The following is a 24668-nucleotide window of genomic DNA, read 5'->3' as shown; positions in this document are numbered from 1 at the left end:
AAGAATGTTCCTTGAGTCAGTGTGGGGTGTCGCATTGTCCTGCTGGAATTGCTCAAGTCCATCGAAATGCACAATGGACATGAATGGATGCAGGTGATCAGACAGGATGCTTACGTAGGTGTCATCTATCAGACATATTTAGACGTATCAGGGGTCCCAGGTCACTCCAACTGCATAAGCCCCACACCATCACAGAGCCTCCACCAGCTTGAACAGTCCGCTGCTGACATGCAGGATGCATGGATTAATGATATACCGTAACGTTCACACTCACTTAAATCTTGATAACCTGCCATTGAGGCAGCAGTAGGCGATTTAACAACTGCACCAGACACTTGTTTTCCTCTATAGGCGTTGCCAACCCAGCGTCATATTCTTCCTGTTTACATATCTTTGCATCTGAATACGCATGCCGATACCAGTTTCTTTTGCGCTTCAGTGTAAATACACTGCCCCTTCTCATAAGTCTCTCAAAAAGTCTAAGTCTTCCATTCCTCTTCCCTGCTACTCATCATTCGTGTTCTATCTCTTCGTACAAGTAGTATTCTAAGCACAGGAACTTATAACTAGTATTTGGAGTAAGATGTTTTTCGGCTCTTTTTTATATATAATCGTACTCTAACTCATATTTAAGTTGAGCTGCTTTCTATATACCAAGTGAGAAAACTCTGTGCTCCGCTATACATTCACTAGAAAATCTTTCAGCAACGATACTTACCTGTACGGAACAAAAACTTCATCTAGAAGTCTGAGACTTTTACTAACCATGTATGACAAATTTAATAATACTTCATACTGAGAATAAGAGATCTATTAAGCTTTCTTGGGTCATATCTGATGTTACTGTGTTTTCTGTTGTATTTCTATCGTCTAGTGTAATCGCATTTTTGGAAAAATTATTCCTATGATCTTTTTTTCTACTTGTCAGTGGACAGTAAGTACAATGTCGAATGCCTTTCGCTAATCTTGGAAGATGGAATTTAGAAATTGTCCGGCGTCTACTATTGGAAAAATTGTGGTGTCACCGCCAGACACCACACTTGCCAGGTGGTAGCTTTAAATCGGCCGCGGTCCATTAGTACATGTCGGACCCGCGTGTCGCCACTGGCAGTGATCGCAGACCGAGCGCCACCACACGGCAGGTCTCGAGAGACTTACTAGCACTCGCCCGAGTTGTACGGACGACGTAGCTAGCGATGCACACTGTCGAAGCCTCGCTCATTTGCAGAGCAGATAGTTAGAATAGCCTTCAGCTAAGTCAATGGCTACGACCTAGCAAGGCGCCATTAGTAACATTGCATGTATCTATGGAGTCTCACTTATATCGTCAATAGCGATGTACCAAGGATGGATTAAAGTTAAGTATTTCAGAAGCTACGTACTTTTCTTTATAGCATTCATTACGTATCCTGTTACAGACCTATCTCTTGCCTGCGTGAACTAAACGCGTGCCTTTCGGCTACTTCCGTGGCGTGGCTGTCTTGCTACGCCACAACAAAAATATCTTGTGTGAAAAGAGCGAGCCGTATCACATACGCGTAAAGTTTTCTAAACCGTGCTATTTGTCTTAGAGAAACTACTTTTCCTGGACGAACGTTACTGTGAACGATATTAGAGTATTGTCTAAGATGCTACAACCAGTGCAAGCACAACAGCAAACAGCGAGCAGGCAGCTGCTAAGCTACAGCTCTATTTATAAATAAAATTTCCTAACGATAAACAGTGGAATGGGGAGAGTAACTCCTATGAAATGATATTCCAAGACCACGATTTTAGACTGTCGGAAGTAAAATTTCATTTCAGCCTCGTACATAACGTTGATCTAAACAATAGTATGCTTAAAAAAGTGAACAATGATTTAAACAGGGCACAATGTTAACAGAGAATTTCTACAAAAGCCAAACAGATTAACCAGTTAATATGTTAACGCATGACTGTGGGAAGTGGGGTGATCTTTCTCTCAGCTCTGACCAAGTGGATAAAGTTAACTAACTGCCAGAAATCATTTCTAGAAATTAGGTGCGCAGTGCTGCAGTCTTCTCTCAAACTCTTTCTTTTTTAAAAAATTAACGTTATTCAAAATTTATATTTCTCTCGCCTTTCAGTATGTACATCATATACGTCCTTGCTGTCTTTAACAATAAATCTTTCCTCATCTGACAGATATAATCACAAGTCAACACAGCACTACTGAAAACGTCCATGACCTACCATACTTCAATTAAGAATGTATCTGACTGCGCAGAAGCAGAGACTGTGGTACGACAAGACCAAAGATTGTTTAACAGTTCCGTAATGCACGGTCCGCGCGGCTTCCCCCGTCGGAGGTTCGAGTCGTCCCCCGGGCTTGGGTGTGAGTGTTGTCCTTAGCGTTAGATAGATTGAGTAGTGCGTAAGCTTAGGGACCGATGACATTAACAGTTTGGTCCCATAAGACCTTATTACAAATGTCCAATTTTCGAGTAACGTAACTTGCTCTCTCTCCGACGAGCACATGGTAACATACAAGGGTAACCCGAAAAGTAAGGTCTCCTATTTTTTATAAGTACATAGACCTGTTTATTTCTGCAATGGTTTACATCAGTTTACATCTTGAACGTTTAGCTGTTTTTCGACATAATCACCATTTCTGTCGTGCATTTTTGTAGACGCTGTGGCAGTTTTTGTGTGCCCATATCATACCAGCTTGCCGCCATGCTGTTCAGAAACTTATGAACCTCTTCTTTCACCTCGCCCTCGGAGCTGAATCGTTTTCCGGGCAAATGTTCTTTTAACCTAGGGAACAGATGTAGTCACTGGTCGCCAAGTCAGGACTATAGGGTGGGTGGGTGATCCACTGAAACTGTTGCAGGAGAGCAACGGTTTGCCGAGTGATGTGTGGGCGAGCGTTGTCATGGAGAATGGGTACGCGCTTGCTCAACATTCCTCTTCTCCAGTTCTGATTGCCCGTTTGAGATTTTTCAGAGCCTCGCAGTACCTGTTAGCGTTAATTGCGGTCCCAGCGATTTCTGTATTTTGTACAGATTTTTTATTAGACAGAACAGTTCAAAATTTTTTAAAACTGAAATGTGAATAATTAATGAAAATATGCTGCCCTGTAGCCCCAACGTTGTCACGGAGAATAAAACACCACAATGGTTGTGCCAGCGGTACCTCTGTGTGTGGGGAGTGAGTCTAGTGGGTTACGCTGCATACAGCGCTATTCCCACGGAGCCGACTGCTCACAACCAAGACGTGTGACCCAGAGTTAGTAATCTTACGGACGAAGAGTGTTGCGCACTCTTAACTTGTCACAGTATAACGAAGAAGGCATTATCACCCAAGTATCAGAAAATATCGAACGTAGTAGCTTTTTGATTTTTTGCTGTGCACAGGGTTTTTGCATTAACCTTCAAGGGGTGATAGATCACGTCATAGACAACAACTTTTGTCAGGGACAGGATGTTCGTTAGCGCTTACCAGCAACGGTAGATTTCCTTTTGTACGAGTATTCGCCAACCATGAGACCACGAGATTTTACCGAACTAACTAGGTGTGCTGCATACTTCCTAAACTGAAAAAGTGATAGAAAAACTTAAGAATGTTTGTCTATAAGTGGAGAAAGATATTTAAAAACTTACCAGGAACTTCAATTTTGATCGGCCCATCTCCTTTCACACAGAGCACATGACTGGATTACAGGCAACACGCATGGCATACGCACACACCAGAGTGGCTACACCCCGCCACATCTCAGGGGCATAACCAGTACAACAGGACGCCTACTGTCACCGGGCAGTGTCAGTGAATATTTTGTCTCTAGCTATCGTTGTTCCCCATGATGTAATGTCACCATTAGACATTAGATGCAAAGACTTTCAAATAGCCTGTATGTGTCTATCGTCTTTGTCATGAGGCCGTCGTAACACATTCCGGTGTTAGAGGTATAAGTACAGAAACTGTAATCACTGATGCACTGATGCCTTAATATGTACTCACAAAAGTGTGTTAGTTTTTTTTCTCTGCGTCTAACAAGCCTGTAAAGATATCACATAATTTACTACCAGACGTTTTCTGCACAGTCGTAATTGTACCACTAATTACATTACACCATTCAGTACAGTCTAAACGTTTTACGTTCACGTATCCACATTTCAACATCTAACCTGCTACCCAGGGGAATATAAGTATTAACGATTTGCTTTCGCCAAATGTACTTCGAAGTACTAACTAACCTAAAAACGTACTATTCGTAATCGCTATAATTCTATTCTATCGTTTTCTGTCGCTTGCGCCTTGGTCCCGCATTGTGCGCGGGGTTGGCGTAGTTAAATGGGATTTGGCAAGTTAATGTAAAGAGGTGGCCGGATGCCCTTCCTGCAGCCACCCCGTACCCCCCTCCCACCCCCCCACCCCCCACCCCCTCCAGGATGGAATCAGAGTACCCAATCTGTTCTGCATCTAGTGTAAATCATGGAAAAGTGCGGATGTGTATTGAATGTCTGTGAGTCGTGTAACTGAGGCGGGACGTGGGGACCAGCTCGGTATTCACCTAGAGGGATGTGGGAAACCGCCTAAAAACTACATCCAGGCTGGCCGGCACACCGGCCCTCGTCGTTAATCCGGCGGGTGGATTCGATTCGGGGCCGGCGCGCCTATCAGAGTCCAGGCTATAATTACTAGTCTGCAAAAGAAGTAAATACTGATGTAATGTTGTTCAGCACACTGTCGTAAGTCATCAATAAAAATATCGGCACATATACCCCTAGCACACTGTATAACGGACAGGTAAGATTTTTGCTTTACCCTATTACTTGTGTAACAAAGAGTATGAAAGCTATGCATGTACGCCTGCTCCAAAGTTCGCACCCACTATTACGAGTCTTACTTTCACCGTGTTCCTCAGCAATTTCAGTCAGTGTGGTCGTTACAGCATTGCAGAGACCGTTTTTCCCCTAGTTCACGCAATACGTGACTAGGCTATCAGCGAGAGAATCGCACTCGGTGAAACGGCGCTTCGCGGCACAAAGGAGCGATCAAACGGCAGCCGCGGGCGCATCTGGGTTACCAGACATGCCCTGCCGCCGTCTTTAGGCCGCGCCAGCCGCCGCCGCCGGCGAGGGCTTTAATGGAAAGTTTATTTATAAATGAATTATGGGAGCGGGGCAGCAGGTCGTTAAGGCAATATGGGGCCGATGGCGGGCGCGATACGGCGCAGTTATACGCCTCCGTGATAGACGAGTGCGCCGTAATTGAAGCTGCACAAATTAAATGCCGACGTGTGAGTGTGCTTCCCGAGAAACGCGCGCGTGTGTGTGTGTGTGTGTGTGTGTGTGTGTGTGTGTGTGTGTGCGTGTGTGTGTGTGTGTGTTTGCGCGCGTCCGTCCGACTGCCGCGCCGGCTCGTCTGCGGCACGAGCGCGATCGGCTCGCGCCGATAAGCCGCATCGCGCCAAAAGCTTATTTGTTCCACTAAATAATCCTCGGTGCGGCGCGGAGCGCGGGGAAAAAAGCAATGAGCGCGGTGATGAGTGGCGTGACTGGCTGACATAAGGCCGCCACTTGTAATGACGCGCCAACCGCCGGGGCCGCAGCCGCAGCCGCCAACCACCTGGCCGGCCCGCGTGGCGCGCTCGCCCGCGCATATATATATAGACCGGCTTCCTCCGTCCTGCGCGATTAAAGAGGCACACTGGACGACCGGCCTCCGGGGACGGCGCCGCTCCCCTCGTCCGACAGCCACGGCGTCACTGGAGAACAAGCAGCTCGTTTGACAACCGTGGCAAGTAGTTGCGAGACGCCACTGGGGCTAAAGCAGTACTAACAAGAGGAGGCCACGACGTTTGGAACGCGGATTTACTGCAAACTTCGTACACTCGTAGTACTCCTTAGGACAACAAAATGTGTAAGCAGTAGCGCGTACTTCTCAAGCATTATTGAGAAAATCGCAAGATAATTTCGATCGTCTAATATACAGGGTGTCACAAGAAGGTACGGCCAAACTTTCAGAAAACATTCCTCACACACAAATAAAGAAAATGTTATGTGGACATGTGTCCGGAAACGCTTAATTTCCATGTTAGAGCTCATTTTAGTTTCGTCACTATGTACTGTACTTCCTCGATTCACCGCCAGTTGGCCCAATTGAAGGAAGGTAATGTTGACTTCGGTGCTTGTGTTGACATGCGACTCATTGCTCTACAGTACTAGCATCAAGCACATCAGTACGTACCATCAACAGGTTAGTGTTCATCGCGAACGTGGTTTTGCAGTCAGTGCAATGTTTACAAATGCGGAGTTGGCGGATGCTCATTTGATGTATGGATTAGCACGGAACAATAGCCGTCGCGCGGTACGTTTGTATCGAGACAGATTTCCAGAACGAAGGTGTCCCGACAGGAAGACGTTTGAAGCAATTGATCGGCGTCTTAGGAAGCACGGAACATTCCAGCCTATGACTCGCGACTGGGGAAGACCTAGAACGACGAGGACACCTGCAATGGACAAGGCAATTCTTCGTGCAGTTGACGATAACCCTAATGTCAGCGCCAGAGAAGTTGCTGCTGTACAAGGTAACGTTGACCACGTCACTGTATGGAGAGTGCTACGGGAGAACCGGTTGTTTCCGTGCCATGTACAGCGTGTGCAGGCACTATCAGCAGCTGATTGGCCTGCACGGGTACACTTCTGCGAATTCAACAATGTGTCAATTCTCATTTCAGTCCAAATGCTCTCTTTACGGATGAGGCTTCATTCCAACGTGATCACATTGTAAATTTTCACAATCAACATCTGTGGGCTGATGAGAATCCGCACGCAATTGTGCAATCACGTCATCAACACAGATTTTGTGTGAACGTTTGGGCAGGCATTATTGGTGCTGTCTTGATTGGGCCCCATGTTCTTCCACCTACGCTCAATGGAGCACGTTGTCATGATTTCATACGGGTGCTCTACCTGTGCTGCTAGAACATGTGCCTTTACAAGTGCGACACAACATACGGTTCATGCACGATGGAGCTCCTGCACATTTCAGTCGAAGTGTTCGTACGCTTCTCAACAACAGAATCGGTGACCGATGGATTGGTAGAGGCGGACCAATTCCATGGCCTCCACGCTCTCCTGACCTCAACCCTCTTGATTTTCATTTATGGGGGCATTTGAAAGCTCTTGTCTATGCAACCTCGGTACCAAATGTAGAGACTCTTCGCGCTCGTATTCTGGACGGCTGTGATACAATACGCCATTCTCCAGGGCTGCATCAGCGCATCAGGGATTCCATGCGACGGAGGGTGGATGCACGTATCCTCGCTAACGGAGGACATTTTGAACATTTCCTGTAACAAAGTGTTTGAAGTCACGCTGGTACGTTCTGTTGCTGTGTGTTTCCAATCCATGATTAATGTGATTTGAAGAGAAGTAATAAAATGAGCTCTAACATGGAAAGTAAGCGTTTCCGGACAGATGTCTACATAACATATTTTCTTTCTTTGTGTGTCAGGAATGTTTCCTGAAAGTTCGGCAGTACCTTTTTGTAACACGCTGTATACGCCTGTGCGTGGCCGTTTTTACCAGGAAGCGCCGGCAGCCGAGTGGTGGCCGGCACGGTAGCTCAGCGTGTTCTGTCATAGGGTTAGCTACCCTCTGTAATAAAAATATTAAAAAAAACTGAGTGAATGGATCAATAATGAATTTCAACGGACGTCATAGGACGTCCGCCACGAACAATTTCAACGAACTATAACGAACAAAATGAGATTAAAAAAAATGTTGTTAGCGTTCAAGCCCCGTAATCGCTGGGTCGCTGGATCGAGTCCCGCTCGTCAGTTTCTTCTTTAATTCTAACACAGTCATTTTCTTTGCTATTTATGTTGCAGTTGTTGTAATGGGAAAAACACGTGTAATCGGATGTGCTTTCACCAAATTTACAATGTTATTTGGCAGTCTACAAATTTTTATTATCACAAATAATATAATATTCATAACTACCGACTAATAAATGGCCAAACGCATAAAGTGATACTGAAAATGTATGCTTGTCCAAGTCTTCAAAATTGTTCGTATTTAATCGAAAGAGAACGAGAAATTGCTTCTCGTGTATATTGCTTCAGGTGTACATATTTGACGGCATCTGACGGTCGAAATTATCTTGCGATTTTCTCAATAAAGCTTGAGAAGTACGCGCTACTGCTTATACATTTTGTTGTCCTAATGGAGTACTACGAATGTACGAAGTTCGCAGTAAATCCGCGTTCCAAACGTCGTGGCCTCCTCTTGTCAGTCTAATTTGCTACTGATGTGTACGGAGTATCCCCGCTCAAGGAGAAAGACCACCAGTCGGGCCCACATGTATGTAAATGAACTGTACGCAAGGGCACGGAAGAGAGGATGGGCTCTAACATGTGGACCATAGCTGTGTGACCATATAAACATAAGTAGTGTTGGGGACTATCAGCTATTGTAATGAAACAAGGATTACCAAACCACAAACGTTTATTGATTGCCAATTCAAATGAGGGTGCTCGGAACAAACACTGAGTCAAATAACTCGCTGCGAGAGAGTGAGTGCAAACACGTATATCAGTGCGTGGTAATTATGGATCACTGGGAAGGAAGGAGCCAGAAATGTTCTAACAGAATGAATGAGAAACGTATACACCCATGCTAACTGATTATTGATCACGAAATTAAATTGGTAATGATAATTCCTTTTTTGGTCGATTTAGGTTGGTTGGTTGGTTCGGCGGAGGCGACGAAACAGTGAGGTCATCGGTCCCATCGGATTAGGGAACAACAGGGAAGGAAGTCAGCCGTGCCCTTTCAAATGAATCATCCCGGCATTTGCCTGAAGCGATTTAGGGATATCACGGAAAACGTAAATCAGGTTGGCCGGACGCGGGACTGAACCGTCGTCCTCCCGAATGCGAATATCAATACGGAACTTTCTTCAACAGGAACACGACGCCCCGTGCAATGCTGTGTGCCTCGTAAAGGTAACATTTGCTGTTGTATAGGAGCCACAGGACGCCTCCACAAGTGAGTCTTTTTTCTTGCATTGGAAAGTTAGCGAGAAAAAGAATGAGAACCCCAAAGAACAAACATATATGGCCGAGAGGTCACCTTAAAAGTAATTGATCAACTGATGTGAAACATAATGCCTATCATCATGTACGATTTTTGTACGCTTTTTCCTTGCGAAGCTTACATCAGTTGCTGAGACGAGGCGTGGCGAGATCGCAGGTGGAAATGGGCTCTGCCATGTCGCGGCCCATCTGCTTTCAGAAAACTGCTGACTGGCCTCTGAATTGCTGAAGCCGAATCGACTGCTCCATTCCAGTCCCGAGAGGGTCGTTCCGACGAAATCTGAATATGAAATCCATCTGTAAGCTTGTGCTTCTTGTTCCTCTGCGGTGTGAGGCCGCTAAAAATGCCGTCTGAAACAATCTGAGACTACGTACTTTATTCTCTCAGTCAGAAGACTTCTAAAGATTTAATTTTCGAAACATTGTGAGCACCGACCTATGATAAGTCCCGGTTGCAACAAGTTGCGAGCGCCGACCTATGGCAGACCGCTGGTCCCAACATTTTCTTTCGCAATGTTTACAGCCATGGCGCTGGTAGCCCAGTGGCACGAGAAAAAAAAGAGGCGTCCTGTGGCTCCTACACAACAGTGAGATGTTACCTTTACGAGCCACACAGCATTGCACGGGGCGTTGTGTTTCTGTTGAAGAAAGTTCCGTATTGATATTCACTACTGCGGCGAGGACTGAGGGCAGTCACTAAACTCGCAGCATATAAGCGTCGTCTTCCACGAGCATCGCTAGTTCGGTCAGAGGTTCATGCCGCCCTCAGCCACAGTGAATGGGCCGTGAGCCCGCTCCCAACAGCTCAGGTGGGCCGGTGTTTGTGACTCGCCTCGCCTGCTGAGGATGGTGGAAACTGCTGGTCTGTAACTTCACTCCCAGATAACTGCCACGGAAATTAACACAAAATGCATTTTAGAATTAAAAGAAGAAATGATTACTCTGAAATCATCACACACTCCCACGGATTGTACTGCTCTTTTGCACATACACTAGAAATTAAGGACGAAATTGTCGTATCATATAGAGCAATAAACTTGTTCGGTGAAAAACAATGATACACGAAGCTGACTACAGAGTGACGCATTTCATAGTATCAGTGGGAATGTCTTAATATCCTATTCGACTTACCATTTCTTGAGAAATCCCTCATCATAGCAAACGCTCGTATTCCAATAGGTTTCTCTTCCTGTCATCTGTGAACCTGGAGGTTGTAATATGCCTCACATGCTACTGCATAATCCGTCGGTAACTGCGCTTCTGGTGTTATGTTAATAACAAATTAGAAATGACCCAATGCTGCATCAATTAGCTGCACGTTTTTCCACATTCATTGACACACATATTATTTTGATGTTCAACTTGTCTCAAATAATGTATACAGAATGTTCATCGAAGTTGGATAAATATATTCTCCTACGAAGTCCTTGACAGTGGCAATACAGGGTGTCCCAGGAGGAATAGTCAGTGTTGAGGAATACGAGGTGAACGATCATTCGAAGAAAAAAAGTCTAGTTAACATGGGCTCTAAAGTGCATACCTTAAGAACTTTGAGGACTTATACATCTTCCGTACTGTGAAACGCACCTCTTCTACTGACACTGTTTACTAGATTTTTTCTTGTTTTGGTGCATACTCAAAAGTATGGACAGTAAACAGCTTGGCGTTGAAGAGATTTGTTTCACAGTTACACACACTGTACATTCTAGTACAACTTTATATACACTACTGACAAAAACATAAAATGAATATGTCCAGTTACCTATTCACTGCACAATGAAATTACAATAATGAATTTTACTAGCCGACTGACTTTGACACGGATATAACAAAGTAATTGCATAATCTTGACTAACTGATAACACGTAAATGATCTCGTTTTGATAAATAACCCACTGATACGCTTTAAGCAGGCTCACATTCGGGAGGACGGCGGTTTAAATCCCAGTCCTACCATCAAGATATAGTTTTTCCGTTATTTTCCTAATCGTTTAAGGCAAACGCCAGGATGGCTCCTAGGAAAAGGGCACGGGCTCTTTCTTTCCCCGCCCTTCCGTAATCCGAATTTGAGCTTCGTCTCTAATGATCTCGTTGTCGACGGGACGTTAAACTCTTCCGTCCCTTATCATACAATTTAACTCGGTATTAATTTCAAATTGTCTGTTTTGAATGACACAGAGTTGTTGATACAATGAAAGGAAACCGCGGATGTTAAGAGAGACACAGAAATGATAACGAGGTGATTAATAAGACTGACTTTGTTACGTGATATTACCCATATGAATCGTACCTGCAGAACTAACTGGATCGTTGTCTAGCATTCTTACTTGCACTTAGATTTATAACAGGGAAACAGTAACGTTAGTGAATACAGAAAATGCAATAAGCCAAGAAGTAATCTGGTTTAACTATGTGTTAGATAACTGGAAAATTGACAAAGTTGTAAGAAAGTATTGTGAATACATTAAACACTCCCGCAGGTATTTACCTAACATACCAAAATTAATTAACTTACTAATATTCTAGATCGGATGTTAGCAAACTGACATGTTTTCGTTGTAAAAGTGGCCATTCATGTAATTAGCGTAACAAGGGCTACAAAACTAAATTTTTGAAATTTGGAAATAAGCTGCAGTTGAAACTGAAAGCTTATAGGAAGCGGAAACATTAATTACAAATGTTTTGAACTACGATGTTTTTGGAAAAGATAAAACCGAAGAGCCTTAGACTAAGTATTTCAGCATATTCGAAGTTGCATATTAGCTCATTACAAGTTCTATCTCCACTTGTTTATAGGGATCATCAAATTGAGAATTTCTATCAAGACTCTTTGCAAGTACAGTAATTAGTCTGTTGTCATCAGCCGGCCGCGGTGGTCTCGCGGTTCTAGGCGCTCAGTCCGGAACCGTGCGACTGCTACGGTCGCAGGTTCGAATTCTGCCTCGGGCATGGATGTGTGTGATGTCCTTAGGTTAGTTAGGTTTAAGTAGTTCTAAGTTCTAGGGGACTGATGACCACAGCAGTTGAGTCCCATAGTGCTCAGAGCCATTTGAACCATTTTTTTGTTGTCATCAGTATCTGTTGTCGTAAGTATCGGGTAAACTGCATCGAGGATAATAAAATTTTATGGAGTCCATCTTAAATAAGAAATAACTCTTTTGTGTAACTATTGTATATGTATCATTCATAAAACAAGATAAAATTAAGAAAAAATTATATTATTATTATTATGTTAATACTGTTATTATAATTAGGAATGGAATAAGAATAAGCGGGTGGTCCAGCCTGCTCTGTTATAAGGCCACTGTGCAGTCCGATGTTGCTCCCAGTTTTTTTTCTAAGCTGCCTCGTATCAGTCGCTTGTCGTAGTCTTTCTTTTGTGGCGGTGTTCGTAGCGACAAACACTTGGCTGTAGAAATGGCTTACGAAGTCACCGCCACACTTTTAATAGCGGGCCGACCGGTCCGCTGGAACAGTAAACAGAAAGATGAAACCCCAAACACTCTGATTAAATAAGTCGGTACTTATCTTTTATTTACGAAGATACACAAACACAGTAGTGAACTCGGTGTCTACGGAAATCTGTCTAGTTCAAGTCGGAGCGGCTAGGTCAGCGTCGGCTGACGACAAACAACAACTCTGCTGCGATGAACACACAACTGACTAGCAAGTACACAATTCGGTGGCGAGTACACAACTGAGCGGCGAATACAGAACTGTCCTAGCGCTCGCTACTCCAGCGCTTAAGAAGCCAGAAGCCAGCGGTGGCGCGCGCAGACTTGCGGCGATTCCCTGTATCGCTGGCGCTGCTTATGCGGACGGCGTCCGGACTTTGATGCTGCCAACCTTTTGGCAGCGGGCTCGGGTGGCATTACTGGCTAGGACATAACACTTTCATCTTAAAGAAGGAGCTTTCCACGTTGGGTGGGTGATCACCAAGATGAAGAGTCGAGGGCTGACGTCTTCCAGTTGCTATCATTAATGTGATACATCTCTATGTTAGTCTTAATCACTTCCGTAAATCGTTTCCTCTGACGTTTGACACAGCGTTTTCCCGCTATTAATTCAGATTAAAGCACTTGTTTGAAAAGCAATTACTGTGCAAAGCGTTTACATGCACTGTCCATCGTAACTGGCGTCTTAAAACTATGACTTCTATAATGATTGTATGTGTCTCTTAAAGACGTTGGTATTTGTGGGTCTGTCTTGCCTAATTATGGGGCTGCCAATCTCTGAAACCAGAAGTCATTAGTTCATTGTTACAAATGGTAACAATCAGTTCATATATGTGTCCTATGAATTCCTCACCACATCCTTTGTGAGTAGTATACTATCAGTGTTGCTTTAGGTGACTTGACAGCGTACTTAACTTCTTCTTCGCTGGGAGCCATGTTCTTCTTTGATGAGTACTTGTTCCATGATGTCGTACACCAGTTAATAACTGATGCCTGATTCAGAAGGTTTTTAAAATTTTCTTGGCAGTATTATTGACCAACACCAACACAATGAGATTCTTAATCTACTCTATATGCATCGCACCCGTCCTCGTATCTAAGATACCTAATGCACGGCTGAGCGATGATCCTCGTCAGCTAGCCCTTGAGAATTCTTTAACTGGAAAAATTTTTCTTCGTCATTATTTAGTCTAGTCATCAGGAGGAGGAGAGTTGGTCCCACGAAATTCTCAATCACCAGAGTTTGCGCCAATGTACTGGATTAAATTCCAAACCTTCCCGGGATGAAGGGATGTGGCACTGTTTGATGGTGACCGTCCGCTGGATTGGACGTTAACCTCGAGGGGGGTTAGGGATGAGCCGAAACTGAGTTTAACCTTCTTCCCTTATTTCATCATCATGCGAAAGAAAAATAACACGCTAAAAATCAAATCCATCTCCACTCAGCCTGTGGCCTTTCGTATTTTATTTACGCAATTTTTTTTCTATCCATTGGAAATAATATTTCAGAGAAGACCATCGTACGTGTGAAATCCGTCTACCTAGAACAGAAAAAATTATCACGGAACTTTGCAAATTTAATTTTCACCTTCACCTTTCGGAATCAATTTAATGAAACCGTAGAATTGCAGCGAAACACTGATGAGGAATGTTCACCGCGCCATTGACACTGACAAATCGTCAGATTCTCGTTAACATTGAGCGAAGCAACGTTCCAAGAAGAAAGAGAAAAATGAGAATGAAACAGTTCTCAGCAACCTGCAACGCTGATGTTTCCCACTAGTGAATTGGTGGTCGCGTGGCGCCTATCTGCTGTCATAACAGCGCCACGTGTATAAATAACAGCTTTTGTACCAGGCGCCGCTTTATTAGCCGGACACGTGCCCATGTAATTGTGGTTCACGCCCACAAGGCGGACAAATTGCGATTACTCACAACTACCAACTCTTCAAATTTCAAAAGACAGTTCTTAGTTAAAAAGGAAAAATGGCAAATGAACATATATGAGGATCTTTGTTGCTGCGTAATCTAGTTTTAGAAGTTATGTTTAGAGTTTTTAATATCTGCTGTACTCCACTTGTGGTAGTTTAATTTCTTCCTATCCGCTTAAATTATGATCTACCGCGCCGGTACCACATAACTTACTCTTCAATTTTAGAGCCACTTAGAAAATATTTATAGCTGTGCAAACTACATTTTTAAACCATTTTATCTTGTTGCTAAGCATCTGAAAGTGACGCACGGCTCCAACCTCTGTTTCTCTTGAAATTTCTTTAGGTCTTAGCTTGTCAAAACTACAGACACATACACACACACACACACACACACACACACACAGAGAGAGAGAGAGAGAGAGAGAGAGAGAGAGAGAGAGAGAGAGAGAGAGAGAGAGAGAAAGAGAGAAAGAGAGAGAGAGAGAGAGAGAGAGAGAGAGAGAGAGAGAGAGGGAGAGCAAGTGACACGCAGTCACGCTCACACACTGTTTAAAGTATCCATATTCAGTTTTCTCCTAAGTGTACACTATTACGATTGAGTCAGCATAAACTACGTATGGCTTCCACTCTGGAACTCAACAATATCGATATAGAGAAACTTGTGATGCAAATGAGTATCCTTTGTGAGAACTCCACGATAACGCTGATCTTCCTGTCTTTCCTTCCCTTCATGAAAAACGAAATTTAGCCATTTGAAACCGCTTTGTAATATGTAGGCTATAGACATTCCGTTAGAAAACGAAATGTAGGTAAAATTTGACTCTAAGTGACAATGGGATAAACAAATATTTTGGAGTATTTACGATGGAGGATGGTTGGATGGTTGGAGATACGTAGTTAACAAATACATTCTGATAAATAGTTCAAAGTCTTTAAAAAATGTTCAAATGGCTCTGAGCACTATTGGACTTAACATCTATGGACATCAGTCCCCTAGAACTTAGAACTACTTAAACCTAACTAACCTAAGGACATCACACAACACCCAGTCATCACGAGGCAGAGAAAATCCCTGACCCCGCAGGGAATCGAACCCGGGAACCCGAACCCGGGCGCGGGAAGCGAGAACGCTACCGCACGACCACGAGCTGTGGACTCAAAGTCTTTGGTCAGATCCACATTGCCTGATAATTCTTCACGAATGAAGTACATGAACATAAACTCCTAAGCACGTTAGGTAGTACTATAAATCATCAAGGAAACAATATACTTATTTGCATCACAAGACCTAGCGTCCCACTAATCATGTGTAAAAGAAAATCTAATCTACATTCACCTTCATTACTTACTAGTTTTTTCTGAAGTGCTCGTTACTTTTTATTTTTTCTTTCATGGGTATCATTTTATACAGATGTTCACTATTTCATTATCACATAGCCATTATAGGGTTTTAAAACAAAACAGAATTGATATTAGGCCCTTCACTCTCATGGAATTGACCTAAGACACTTCTTCCGGAACTTCCCGTAATCTTGCTTAGTAAGTATTCTGATAAGAAGATACAATTCAGTGACATGCTCTCGCCACTTGAATACAGTAATTGCTTTGTAAATGGAAAAAAATTGATAACGTTTAATTCCTGGGATTATAATTTTATTATAAATTCGTCTGGGAGGATTAGTGCCACAGATCTGCGAAAACAGTTAAAAAAATAATTATTTGCATTGTGGATTTTGTCAGACACATATAGCGTCTAAATGGAAAAGATGACATGTTGCCTTCGCTTTCTTTTGATGCCCTATAGTATCATATTTCGGGGTAACTCCTCAAGCCGTATCCAGAAGCAGGTATTACGATGTATTTATCGTGTGAACTCAAGAACATTGTGCAGAACTTATTCAAAGCTTTGTATTGTCAATGTATTTACTGCTTAATGATGTTTGTGGTAAATAATATATTTCTTTCTAACCTAAAATTCAGAATACAAATGTGACGTTAGAAATAAGAACAATCTGCATAAAAGATTGAAGGGGCTGACTTTAGTCCAAAAGGTGACCATTGTGTGGGAAAATACATTTCCATGAACTACCAGTAACCCTAAGAAGTTTAGCCACTAATAACGTACAGATGAAGAGGGGGATGAGGGGTATAATGGTTCCAGGTACCTTCTATCGAGATTTCAGTAACAAAATCAAGTTACGGATATGTTTGTCAAAGTGCACTAATTGGAAATACCGTTTTACACTGAGGTGAGAAAAGTTACGGGATAGCGATATGCACGTACGCAGATGGCGGTAGTATCGCGTACAGAAGGTACACAAAGGCAGTGCATTGGTGGAGCTATCATTTGTACTCAGGTGATTTATGTGTAAAAGTTTCCTTCCTGACCATGGCCGCACGATGGAAATTAACAGACGCGAACGGAGAATGGCAGTTGGAGTTAGACGCTAACACTCAATTTAGAAAGTCACTTGGGAATGCCATATTTCGAGATCCAGAGTGTCAAGAATGCTCCGAGAGTATCAAATTTCAGGCGTTACGCTTGACCACGGGCAGCGCAGTGGCTGACGGCCTTCACTTGACGACCGAGAGCAGCGGCGTTTTTGTAGCTGTTCCAGTTCTAACAGACAAGCAACCTGCGTGAAATAACCGCAGAAATCAATGTGGGAAGTTGGTCGAACATATCCGTTAGGACAGTGCGGCGAAATTTGGGGTTAATGGGCTGTGGCAGCATTCGATCGGCGTTAGTGCCTTTGCTAACGGCACGACTACGCATGTAGCGCCCCTCCTGGGCTCGTGGCTATATTGGTTGGTTCCTAGACGACTGGAAAACCGTTCCCTGGTCAGATGAGTGCCAATTTCAGTCGGTAGCAGCTGACAGTAAGTTTCGAATATGGCGCATATCTCACGAAGCCCAGGATACAAGTTGTCAACAAGGCAATGTGCAAGCTGTTCGTGACTGCATAATGGTGTCGACTTTGTTTACATGGAGTGGACTGGGTCTTCTTGTCCAACTGAACCGATCATTGACTGGAAATGGCTGTGTTCTGCTTCTTGAAGACAATTTGCAGCAATTCATGGACTTCACGTTCCCAGGCAACTGTAAAATTTTTATGGATGACAGTGCGCCATGTCACCGGGCCCCAATTTTTCGCGATTGGTTCGGAGAACAGCCGAAATGAATTCCATGGAACATTTATGGGACATAAACGAGAGGTCATTTAGTGCACAAACTCCTGCACCGGCAACGTTTTCGCTATTACGGACGGCTGTAGAGGCCACATGGCTCAATATTTCTGCAGTAGACTTCCCACTACTTGTTGAGACCATGCCGTGTCGAGTCGCTGCACTGCTCCGGACAAAAGGACGTCCGAGACGATGTTGGGAGGTATCCCATGACTTTTGCCACCCACGTGTGTATGCAACTTCCGTACATGGTAACTGCCGAATATGCTGACTATAAGCAAACATTACATCTCTTTCATATTTGAAATTAAAAATTAAGGTACTTTTTAATTTTGTTTTACTTATTCTACATACCTTAGGACAGCTTCACTAAAGAGCTGTGGGACGAATACTAACTATAACCATATTAATTCTTGAACGAAATATGTAATCAGGGTGGCTACGCAAACTTCTAAAAGAAAAAAAAAATGTTCCCCGAGAATTCCAGATACGGGGAGCAAGGAGGCGTCATAACAAATTCCTAATAATTAACTGATAATGAACGATGAGTAGGGGCCAGCAGCGCACAAGAACGACTTTTCTTTCCAGTCGGCTGAGATAGTTTGATAGCATTTTTCAAACACCGATAGTTTATATGGAACAATATTCATATAATTAACATACTTTGAAATATTAAGTATTTTAAAGTTTGTGATATACGAAACTTAATAGAATTAAAATCCAGTGCTTGGTTATGACCACAGAATTCCCTGAGATTTTATGAAGTTCCTGAAATTTCGCTGATTTTGTCCAGGTAAACTGTAATTAGTGACGATTCCAGGTTTTTCAGATGGATCGCCACGCTGGTGATTTTGTTACACTGCGCGACAAAAAAGAGGTGAAACACCACCCAGAAGACGTGGTCGGATGTCACTGTAACTTGGTGCACGTACACACCATAGGCGCGTGCGTAATTCATTAGACCTGCAATTCTTTGTAATAAGTAGAATGGTCACCAGAGTACGTTAATGTTATTAGTGTTTCGTATTGTTACCAGGGGTAGTGGAAGCTATATAAAGCGGGGGAAAAGTGTCAGATGTTAAGTGGTCCCTGTGAAAGACACAGAGGTGCCATGTGCTAAATGGTTCAAATGGCTCTGAGCACTATGAGACTTAAATGCTGAGATCATCAGTGCCCTAGAACTTAGAACTACTTAAACCTAACCAAACTAAGGACATCACACACATCCATGCCCGAAGCAGGGTTCGAACCTGCGACCGCAGCGGTCGCGCGGTACCAGACTGTAGCGCCTATAACCGCTCGGCCACCCCGGCCGGCTGCCATGTGTCAGAGTTATCACTACCTGCGAGAGTCTGGGAGGGGGCTTCACTGTGGGACTCCATCCCGTCGGATGGTCGAATCGAGCAATATCCGGATTTGTGAGGCAATCGGATGTGAGAATGAATTTGTGTTGAACTCTCTGGGAACGTGAGGGTGGACATACTCGTCGTAAAGTGCCCCTTAGACCACATCTGACCACCATAAGGGAGGATCATCACCCTGTCCATCAGGCGCATAATAATCCCTTCAGTTCTGCCCCTGCCATCTGCGAACTCACTGCGACATCCTGCGTCATACCCAACCATTGAGCGCAGACTAGCAGCAGTTGTATAGGGACTTCTCGTCCCATGTGCAGGCTGCCGTTTGCGTCACAACACAAAGGGCTGCATTTGGAGTGGTGACCGGGTAGCATGGATTGCCGGTGAATGCCGTCGCAGTGTGTTCAGCGATGAATCGCTGTGTTCAGCGATGAATCGCGGTTCTGCACTACCCAGGATGACCATCCTACTTCAGTACGCTTTGGAGAGGCACATTGCTGTTGTTACTCCTGGCGTCAAGTTGGGGGGGGGGGATGGGGGGGAGGGGGGAGAGCTAAAAAAAAAAGTTCAAATGTGTGTGAAATCTTATGAGACTTAACTGCTAACGTCATCAGTTCCTAAGCTTACACACTACTTAACCTACATTATCCTAAGGACAAACACACACACCCATGCCCGAGGGTGGACTCGAACCTCCACCGGGACCAGCCGCACATCAGCGCCTCAGAGTGCTCGGCTAATCCCGCGCGGCAGGGGGGGGGGGGGTAGTAAGTGGTTTTGCCTTCAGGTCACTGAGGTAACTCTGACGGACGTCCTGCGTTCTTATGTGTTACCTACCACACGACAGTATGTGGGGTCATTCTCCAACAGGACAATTCTCGTACACATGCGTCCTGTCTCTATGAATTATCTATGTGATATTGATGTACTCCCGTGGTAAGCAAAATTCCCAGCTCTGTCCTTGATAGAACATTTGTCAAGTCATCTCGGAAGTCAACTGCGTTGCAGCACCAGTGTCCAGGATGTCAAGGACCCTTTGTAAGAGTCGTGAGCCAGCTCGCCTGAGAAGAGGCTACAAGGGCTATTATGACACCCTTTCCAACCGAATCAGGGCAAAGGGGGTGCAGCTTCATACTGATAAATTGGCTTATATAGCTAAGTTCTTCGCTAATTTGGCCCTGTTTTGAAATGACTATAGCAACACATACCATCCCAGTCCTTCATGCTTCATTTCGTTTTCTTCTCCTCTCCTGCGTCCTCCACTTTTCACTTTTGTGTGTGACGTATTCCACACCGAAGACGATCTCCTGATGATGGGTGTATGAAACGACTTTGTATCTGATCTAATGTAATCTATGGTAATCTAAACTGTTCTAATATTTAACATCATTAAATTTTGCATTTTACAGCTTCCAACTCTTCCTGTCAGCCGCAGTATCCACATCAAGACAGATTTCACCAACGTTCTCCAGATCTACAACATTTATGCTCATTCCAGGTTTGTAATTCTTACTACGTTAATACTTGATTTATATATCTAATAGGACGCGTTAGCTCTGATTAACGGAGTCCCTGGCTGCGACATTGTTCTTAATATAACTTTTTGTTATTCTGATATCACGAACTGAAACCTATGCATGTTGAACAAAGCTACTCACTAAATCGAGGGTTATAAAGTCTTATTATTCTGTATATCGAAATAATCAGCAACCAGTTGCATTAGAGAAATTTGTTTGGGGCACTTAATACCCTTCTTCAGACGGATGTACAGGAAAATACACCACAAATAAGTAGAAGTCAGATAAAAATATTAAAATTAGGGACGAAAAGTTTAAGAAATTTAAAAAATGAAAGGTAAGAAATTGTACATACTAATACCTACGTATTATTCGCGAGTGTCAACAATAAGTGCAGACAGCAAAATGTTGTGGTCCTCAGAAGAATACGGGAGCGATAACCAATAGAATACTGAATCCATTAATACAATAAGTGCTCGTAAATGCTTACATGTGGCTCATACTGCCTGAACAAAAATGGTGTAAAGATGTCGAACTAGAGCAGACGTCATGCCAGAACTGCCGTTAATCAGCTGATGAAATGCATGTCTTGTAGTTGGTCTCGGAGTGGAGGTGAAAGTACGATAAAATAATAAATCAAAATCGAATACAACCATAGTTGTCATAAGGCATGTAAGTCACATAAGCAGCGTAATACGTAATATAAATACCTCTTTATGAATAAAATAAGTTAATATCAACGACAATTGTCGGTACGGATGGGAAATTCGGGATATAATCTCCAAACGGCTGTAGTGAAGTCAGTAGCATGCTAGGAGGAAACCCGTCAATAAAAACAAATAGCGAAGTGCATCATGGGGCTGGAGCTTGTGACTGGAGTAAGCGGAGAGGCAACTCTCAATCATTAGCTACTATTAAGTATGGGAAAGTGGCTATACGGCAAAAAAAGCGTGGGCACAATTGCAGTACTGGAATATATGCAGGTCGCAATTACGTTTCGTGAAAGAATTGTGTTTAGCGGTTTTTATACCAGTTCTATGACACTGTAATTATTGTATCACATTTGTGGTGTATTTTCCGGTACATACTTTTGAAGAAGGGCACGAAGTGCCCCAAACCAGTTAAGAAATTAAACTACTTTTATGCAACTGGCTACTGATTATTTCGATATATACAACTACTGTTGCTGAGGATGGCTGAAACACTAATCTTATTAATGTTTACAAATATTGGTTGGTTTCTATCGGAGTTCTTACATTATATCCATGATACTTACATGGTGGTTAATTTTTCGAATATTAGTTACTTTTAAGTACAGTACATTTTGGATGCAGATTTAAAAAACAGCCAATCAATAAGGAGAACAAAGAAAGCAGCTGGTACAGCTAAGCAGCAGTCTTACCAAAATGTCGTGTACACGATGGTAACTAATGTATATATTGGCCCGCCCGGTTAGCCGACGGTGTAACGCACGGCTTTCCCGAGCGGGAAGGAGCGCCTGGTCCCCGGCACGAATCCGCCCGGCGGACTTGTGTCGAGATCCGGTGAGCCAGCCAGTCTGTGGATGGTATCTAGGCGGTTTTCAATCTGCATCGGCGAATGAGGGCTGGTTCCCCTTACTCCGCCTCAGCTACACTATCTAGGCAATTGCTGCGCAAACAAGTTCTCCACGTACGCGTACACCACCATTGCCGGCCGGAGTGGCCGAGGGGTTCTGGGCGCTACAGTCTGGAACCGCGTGACCGCTACGGTCGCAGGTTCGAATCTTGCCTAGGGCATGGATGTGTGTGATGTCCTTAGGTTAGTTAGGTTTAAGTAGTTCTAAGTTCTAGGGGACTGATGACCACATCAAAAAATGGTTCAGATGGCTCTGAGCACTATTGGACTTAATATCCTTGGTCATCAGTCCCCTAGAACTTAGAACTACTTAAACCTAACTAACCTAAGGACATCACACACATCCATGCCCGAGGTAGGATTCGAAGCTGCGACCGTAGCGGTCACGCGGTTCCAGACTGAAGCGCCTAGAACCGCACAGCCACACCGGCCGGCGATGACCACAGCAGTTAAGTCCCGTAGTGCTCACAGCCATTTTGAACATAGGGGTTACACTAGTCTGACGTGGGACGTTCCCTGGGTTCGGTGCGGGGTGGCGGAGGGGTGAAGTGGACTGCGGTAGTCGTCGTGGGGTTGTGGAACACTGCGGCTGCGGCGTGACGAATGCTCTCCATCGTTTCTAGGTCCTCGGTTAACATACAATATATACAATGGATATATCTGAGTGATATCTGTTCTGTCGCACATGTCCGGCAGAACAGACAGCACTCAAATTTGGACATTTCTGTAAGAGCGCGATAGCTACTTGACGTTTGTTTCCGTGCGGATGCAGTAATATCGTTCGAACTCCTACCGGAATCAATACTTCGCGAGTAGGGTGTTAATGGATGAGGGACGCTGCATTGTAGCGTACTGTAAGGTGGAAATTTGAGTCGGTCGTGGACGGAGTCCAGATGACCGAAGAGGATTGGTGGCCATTGATGAGAAGCGGTAAATCCGGTTTCGAGTCCCAGTCTTGCACAGATTTTCAGCTTTCGCCATTGGATTGGATTACCACAATGCGCGTGCATCCACCATTTCAGATGAGAATAGCTTGAGATTGTACCGAGACCTTCTCATTTGAAATAGATAGAAAAAGGCCATTACTAACCAACATGCTACTTAGACTGTATTATTCATCCAAATACAGCATATCACTTCCCTCTATATATTACAAATTATTCATAACCACGCCCATTATGTTACATCTTCTTTTTTTAAATTTTTCTTTGACATTTGCATTGTATAAATTATATTCTTATCAACTAGATAGTAACAAATTATATGGAACCATTATAACAATTGTTAAGCATTTAAGTCGCATTAACCTCAGAGAAATCTTTACATATTATGTTCTTTATACTATTTAAAAAAAGCATTAACAACTTATACCAATAAGACTGTAACAATGTGAAATCTTTGCTATTAGATTCAGAAGCATCCGACCCACCTTACATTTCAAGGTGGTGGGTTACTCTGTACTGTTAATGAAATAAAACAATTAAAAAATAAATCTGCGGCTAGAAATCGCGAATTCCCGGCGATTCGTTGCCTCTCTTACCTCATTCTCTATTCAATAAAATAAGTAATGATATACGAAACCCACTTTAATACAAGACTTCAGATGGCCTTGCTTTTACTACAGGAAAGATTACATTTCGGAGTACAATCGAAACTCCCTGGCACCATACGGTGAGCTCCTGACATGCGTCCTATATTAGGAACAGACGTTATCGAGTTGCAACATAGATGTACACTAGAGCAAAACGACCGAGCGAATTAGCGCAGCGGCTAGCACGCTGAACTTTCATTCGGGAGAACGACGATTCAAATCCCCATTCGCCTATGCAGATTCAGGTTTTCCGTGATTCCGCTAAATCACTTAATGCAAATGCCGGGATATTTCCTCTGAAATGGTACGGCCGGTGTCCCGTCCCATCCTTCTCTGACCAGAGCTTTAGCTCCGCTTCTAATGACCTCGTTGCCGGCGGCATGTTTAGCTCTAATTTTCCGTCCTTCCTGTAGATCAGAACAGGAACAGAGTACAGATACAGGTGAGGCTGTTTAATCATGAAACCACTGCTGCGTCCTCTCCAGGATTTCTCCATATTCGGAGTCAAAATGCTGTAGCAATTATCCATTTACGACATATTACAAGAAACGTAGATACTCAATTCTAGTAAAATTTTGAAGAATCACTGAAAAGCCTTGCAGACGAAACCTTGGTTGACACGAATCGCAATGCAGTATAATGGAGAACGTTACCTAATACCAAACGCGTCGATGCTGTTTGCTGTTATGCAATGAAGGCATATAACTAAACATTTCGCGTTTGGTTAGGTGTGAATCATATCGTTCCTAGTACTGCAGGACGTTGCCTCCTACAAAGGTGCCCAGATATTGCAACTATTCATTTGGAGATGAAGTAAATATTTATGAGTGTATGCATTTTACTTTGAAACTCGTGTGAAAGTGACACGTGAGGATTGGTAAGCTCACCGGACACAATAATAGTCTCCCCCCCCCCCACTCCCCCCCCATATTAATAGAGGTTTGATGCG

General features: G+C 43.6%; 1 protein-coding gene across 1 annotated transcript in view; it reads left to right on the top strand.

Moving 5' to 3' along the window:
• Positions 1-24668, top strand: part of LOC124798898 — a 579112-nt gene that overhangs the window by 376580 nt on the left and 177864 nt on the right. Inside the window, exon 4 of the mRNA XM_047262430.1 lies at positions 20404-20492. Coding sequence (XP_047118386.1) covers positions 20404-20492 — 89 coding nt within the window. The remainder of the gene's footprint in view (positions 1-20403; positions 20493-24668) is intronic.

Source organism: Schistocerca piceifrons, chromosome 5 (assembly GCF_021461385.2).
Source record: "Schistocerca piceifrons isolate TAMUIC-IGC-003096 chromosome 5, iqSchPice1.1, whole genome shotgun sequence".
In the NCBI taxonomy this organism is placed as follows: Eukaryota; Metazoa; Arthropoda; class Insecta; order Orthoptera; family Acrididae; genus Schistocerca; species Schistocerca piceifrons.
This window is presented reverse-complemented; position numbering and strand designations above follow the sequence as displayed.